General features: G+C 33.1%; 1 protein-coding gene across 1 annotated transcript in view; it reads left to right on the top strand.

Moving 5' to 3' along the window:
- Positions 1–3,110: 3,110 nt before the first annotated feature.
- LIPI (lipase, member I) overlaps positions 3,111–6,562 on the top strand; it is a gene marked incomplete at its 5' end in the record, with an annotated part of 103,667 nt that continues 100,215 nt past the window's right edge. Inside the window, 2 exon segments of the mRNA XM_012001959.1 lie at positions 3,111–3,506; positions 6,422–6,530. Coding sequence (XP_011857349.1) covers positions 3,111–3,506; positions 6,422–6,530 — 505 coding nt within the window.

Below are 6,562 nucleotides of genomic sequence, written 5' to 3'. Positions count from 1 at the left end.
AGGAGTGGTAAATTGGTGCCATTACTGCACTATAACACACCAACCTATTTTATTTTTATTTTATATAGAATACATTTAGTTCTCTATTTATTTAAAATTGCCTATGTACCTCCTTTAAATATCTTGTTACTTTTTAAAAAAATGTTTATTTTTATTTTTTGCTTTTTAGTAGGGTACAGAACTGCTCACATATCATATATATTCTTTTCTCTAGTGTAATATCATCATTTTGTTTCATTCTGCTTTATATATTTCCATTTTCACTTCTTCTTATATATATATATACTGTTTACTATAACTTAATATTTTCTAGTGTGTAGAAATTTATGTGTACTATTTTACATAGCACAGCATTTAACATTTAAGGTTTTTAATATCTTTTTTAAACCCCTACTTATGTATCTATGAAAGTCAAAAAATAATAATCTTGCAAATCCCTCAGTTGATGAATTTTTGCAACAAGCTTACTTCCTCTGTATCTTTAACTTACATGTCATCTTGTCAGTATAATTTGGAAATACTGTACAAGAATGATTTTTGATACCGCATTCATGTTTTACCCAGTTTCATAAAATTAAAATCAATATCTAATTTTATTCCATACTCACTTTGAATCTTTGTATACCGAAAGTTTCTCTGGATCTTGTCTTTGATAAATCTACATTTATTTAATAGTGACAATGTCAGGGACTTTACTATGCTTTTTATGAGTGGTGTACTTTAGGAAAGGTATAAAATTATTAGGGCACAAAACATTCCACTTGATGACGTTTTTCTCTATCTCATGTTTTATTTTAAAAAAGAGAATTATGAAGTCATTAGAACTTTATTCCTTCATACAAATAGAAATTTGTAACTTGGATTTTCTGCCTTGATATTTTTAGGGTATTTTTCTCTTTCATCGAAATCCAAACCAGTTTCTAGGAAGTCTCTTGGTGAGTCTGATTTACCGATTTTATCTAGATTATGGTGAGCCTTTTCCATGTGCAAATCCTTGTATATAATGATTTCCTTAGATGTTGTAGCTGCTACTTTCTCTTACCCTCAAATGATTACCACCCCACCTCAGGGAAACAGCAATCATTTTTAATTTGAATAAGCAGACCCTGTCCTCTATCTGTGTTTCCCTTAATAATTTTAATATCTTTCTTTATTCAGTTCTTACTATAAGAAGAGCTTTCCATGGTTTGTTATAGCATTTATAATGCAGATTTTAACTTTGCAATTGCATTTTTACTTTTTCTGAATTGGAATATTTCATTACTGTGTTTTTCATCTGATCCTATTGTTGTTTTCTTAATTTTTTTTTTTTTTTTTTTTTTGAGACGGATCTCGCTCTATTGCTCAGGCTGGAGTGCAGTGGCACAATCTCGGCTCACTGCAACCTCCGCCTCCCTGGTTCAATGGATTCTGCTGCCTCAGCCTCCCGAGTAGCTGGGATTACAGGCACGCACCACCATGCCCAGCTAATTTTTGTATTTTTTACTCCTGCTCCGGTTTTTGAGATGTAATTTTTCTTGCATTCTAATGAAAAATACTTGTGTATCTGTTAATAGATAATAGATATCTTTGTTGATTGTATTAGGTGATGATTTATTTCTGTTATATTTATCACCAGGATCCTACTGGTTTATTCCTCATTACTCTTTCTAGGGCCAGGTAAAATTGACTTTAGCTTGGAGTGGACCAGGACTTTGGATGTATTGATTGGTATTGATATGTATTAAATTCTTGTCAGAATTCCAGGTGGTGGGAAGGTGGATGTATAGATTTCCCACACAATTTGCACAGTGTAGCTTGCTTTCATATTGTATTGTGTTTCAATATATTTCTCTTCCTCATTCTCTGATATTTACAACAAATGAAATAATTTTTCCAAGTATCTCTCAGCTGTTAATATAGGAATGGAATGCAAGTCTTGCTTCTCCATCATTGCCTTCCTTATTTTTCTTCATCTAATCAGTTGTGACAATATTGTGAATATACTTGAAAACTAGAATTATTGTAGGAAATGCATATTATCTCAGTATTAAGTTTTTCTGGGATAGATTCTTTAAAGTGGAATTACTGGCATAAAGTGCACTAATACTTTTGTTAATTTTTGGTATGGATTGAAAAATTATTTCCTAAATATTCTTATCAAATTAAAGTGCTAGAAGCAGTATGAACATATACTATCATCTGGAAAAAAAAACACTATGGGGATTATTTGCTTATTGTGAAAAAAAAAATAGAATCACAAAACTCTGTGAAAAAGAAAACAAAAGGCAGTCATCATTTCATCGTCTAGCAATGACTCTTATTATAAACCTGGTTTAGTTATTTTATTTTCTGCCCTAGTTCTTTCTAGGGTAGATAGATAAGTATATACAGCAATATGTAGACAGATAGTTAATAATGATAGAATGCACACATGGATGAAAATACTATAAGGATGAGATTTAAGATGTTTTACATTTTTGTCCCATTATACATAACCCAGTGATTAATGTCTTTACACTTATTACAAATGGTAAGTCCTAGAAAGAAAATTAAGAAAAAGATTTGTTAAGTTTACGTGTACAGTAAACACACACATGTAAAATTTCAAAGGAATGTTGTATCAACTTATGATCTCAACATTCATGTTATATTAATATTTATTATTTAATTTTCTAAAACATTTTAAATTTTATGAGGAAAATATTACTTTATTGTTTTGTATTGATGACCAGTTAGGTTAAATATATTTTATTCTAATGCTTATTATACAAGGACTATTCTGTAAAACTTTTGTTAAAGTTTATGATCAATTTATCGACTTTGATTAGTACCCATTGCACTTTATTAACAATCTTACTGTTTTCACTCACACCATTATTGTTACATTTTGTACAGATAAAAATCTCTTCTTAAATTTTTAACCAATCACATTTGTATTTTCCATTACTTTTAGTTCAGAAAATCTTTTTAGATAATTAATGCATTACCTTAAACATTGCAGTTGCTCAGTAAATTATGTTAAAGGGCTAATGAAATGAAGTCTTCCCTACACTCCACATTTAATTCTGTTCTTTGCAACAGCAACAGGAGTAAAATATTATTCCAGTACTTAACTTGATTGACATTTTCTTATTTCAGAGAATGAAAGACCATGCCTTGAATTCTCTCATCTAAGTATAAAGGATTCCTTCAGAGATTTATTTATTCCAAGAATAGAGATAATTCTGATGATGTATACAAGGAACAACCTAAATTGTGCTAAGCCACTGTTTGAACACAATAACTCACTTAATGTTAATTTCAACACACAAAAGAAAACAGTCTGGCTTATTCATGGATACAGACCAATGGGCTCCATCCCATCATGGCTTCAGAACTTCGTAAGCATTTTGCTGAATGAAGAAGATATGAATGTAATTGTAGTTGACTGGAACCGAGGTGCTACAACTTTTATTTACGATAGAGCGGTTAAAAACACCAGAAAAGTTGCTGTGAGTTTGAGTGGGCACATTAAAAATCTTTTGGTAAGTCTTGGAATTTTATGTATTATACATGCTATACAATATACAGTGTGTTACATTCAATACCACAAAGTGATAATAAATGATATACTTTTCCCCATAAGCATTAACAGTTACTGGTTTAATATACTAATGTATGCAGCCATCTTTTCTTTGTCTGCCTAAATGAATAATTCTAGACCTAGAAATATCCTGTGTTATTTGTAAAACATTATATTAAAATTTAGTAGTTATTATGTTTTATTTAAAAATCTTCTGAGATTTCTTTTAACTCTACCTATACCAACCTCAGAATAAAATAGTTATCCTATGTGGGTGGGGGAAATAAACTTTACAATTATTACATTCTTAAAGTATCTTTAAAAATACATGGCTAAAATATTGGCATATAATTAAGTGTGAATCGATAAAAGTAAAGAAAAAATCCTTTTTTTTTTTTTTTTTTTTTTTTGAGACAGAGTAGTCTCACTCTGTCGCCCAAGCTGGAGTGCAGTGGCACGATCTCAGCTCACTGCAGCCTACACCTCCCAAGTTCAAGTGGTTTTCCTGAGTAGCTGGGATTACAGGTGCCCACCACAATGCCCAGCTAATTTTTGTATTTTTAGTAGAGACAAAGTTTCACCATGTTGGCCAGGCTGGTCTCGAACTTCTGACCTCAGGTGATCCGCCCACCTTGGCCTCCCAAATTGGTGGGATTACGGGCAAAAAATCATTTCGAAAAGTAGCATACTTCTGTCACCTTTGGAGGCAGACCTCAGATTCATTCGAGTCTGCTCAGGATTTGAATGGATCAAATAAAGTTCAGGCCAGTTCTATGTTATCTGTATTGTGAATGATTTTTGTTTACAAAGTCAACCCTTAGGGAGATCCATGTCTATCCTAAAAGAAAGTAGGTAGTCGTGGGTACTTGAGAGAAGGAAGGGTGCTATCTGGTTTGGGGGCATTATTGGGCTTGAAATTTGAACTTGAGTTGTGTTGTGCTGAACTTTCCAGACTCTGCTAAAAACTGAACAAATAACATTTCCAAGAAGCAGTTATGTGTAGTGGTCAGGGGTCAGACTGGATGGGTTCAAAGTATATGTCCATCTTTTATCATCTGTAATTTTGAACAATTACATAGCCTCTCTGTGCTGCATTTCCTTATTTGTAAATATAGAATAACAAAATGTTACCAAAATATTTATATGAATATTGAATTAATATATATGTGCTTAATCAGTGGGTGACATTGAGTCATCGTTGAGTAAGATCAACTTTCATTATTATTTTTACACCCCCAAATTTGGACAAAACAATACCGTTGCTGTAGACAGACAGAGGAGATAATTGATTCAACCATCCCCACCAACAGACTTAATTACATCACTGATTTTTCCTGATGTTACTGGTGTTTTCTCAACTAATAAATATATACCTCAAAGTGTGGAGAATGTGAATGTTAAATCGAAATATTTAGGCAAATTTGTAATATTAGATAAAATTCTAACAGTGCCTTTGCTTACAGAGGCTTCGTATTACAGAGGAAGATTTAAACGACCAGCAGCACTGGAGTCTTGAGAGATACTCCCTCCTATTTTGGGGCATGGCTGTGAGATCTGAAGGAAATCATAACCTTGTGCCTTGAAAGCCTGAGTGTAGTTTTTCATTAGTGGCAGGTGCTCCACATCTTTCTGTAAGCCATCAGACATGTCACTGTGTGGGCTGGACCATGATCTGCCCACAAGTCTCACACCAGCTCCCGAAGAGTGTGGTGAAAGTACACTCTCATGTAGTCTCCTATTTCCCTTCCTGGAGCTGAGACTAAGAGGTATTCAGACGTCGGCCTTGGAAGATTGGACGCATCACTCCTTAGCTGGTGATCAGGGGAAGTCACCTAAAATCCATGAAATTAATTTTATCATCTCTGAAGTGAGAATCATTATTCAACTTTTGTGAATCTTCCTAAGGTTTTTGACACAACCTGATCAGATAAAACAAGAAAGCAAATTAGCATAAATTTTGGAGTGAGACCTAGGCTTGTGTTTTAGTCCATTTGGGCCGCTATAACAAAATACCATAGGCTAGGTAGCTTATAAACAACAAAAATGTATTTCTCAGAGTTCTGGGGTCTGAGACATCCAAGAAGAAGGCATCAGCAGATTCAGTGTCTGGTGAGGGCCCAGTTCCTGGTTCATAGATTATGCCTTTTCACTGTGTCCTCACATGGTGGAAGAGTCGAAGGAGATCCCTCAGGTCTCTTCTATCTGGGCACTAATCCCTTTCATGAGGGTTCCACATTCATGACATAATTCTCCCAACCCACAAGAAGGCCTCACCTCCAAATATCATCACCTTGAGGATTAGAATTCCTACATATGAATTTTAGGGAGACACAAACATTCAGAATCTATCTTTTCGTCTTAGGAATCTATGTGGCTTTGGGAAAGTCGTTACTTCTGACACTGTTTCCTTAATAAAATAGGAATTGATCCAATGTTATTTATTTAGCATTTAATAGGTGCTGCTGACAGTTTTAGGCATTAGGATAAAAATGAATAACTCATAATGAAGTTGGAAGTATTAAATATGAACTTTATAAGGCCCATATCGAGGTAGCTAGCAGAGAGTAAACACCTAGTAATGTTGATTATTATAAAACACTTTGCTAATTAATTGTATTTTGCATATACTGTTCTGCATGAGATGATACAATTTTAAAATAAAAAATTAATATTGAAAATTAATAAAGAAAAATCAAATATTTTAGGCAAAAATTGAACAAAGATATAGTTGGTTTGGAATTGTAAAGTCTCTTTCCCTATATCCTCAAAATGAATTAAGCCAGAAAAAATAATGAATTTTAAAATGTTGATATATGAGGGAGGCATGATTTGTTATTACTTGAAATGAATACTGTAATATTGCCTTTTTAATTGCAGAAGCATGGTGCATCTCTTGACAATTTTCATTTCATAGGTATGAGCTTAGGGGCTCATATCAGTGGATTTGTTGGAAAGATATTTAATGGTCAACTTGGAAGAATAACAGGTAAAATTATTTTTATAAAATTATTGCTTTAG

This window comes from Mandrillus leucophaeus, unplaced genomic scaffold, assembly GCF_000951045.1.
Source record: "Mandrillus leucophaeus isolate KB7577 unplaced genomic scaffold, Mleu.le_1.0 Scaffold671, whole genome shotgun sequence".
Lineage (NCBI taxonomy): Eukaryota > Metazoa > Chordata > Mammalia > Primates > Cercopithecidae > Mandrillus > Mandrillus leucophaeus.
This window is presented reverse-complemented; position numbering and strand designations above follow the sequence as displayed.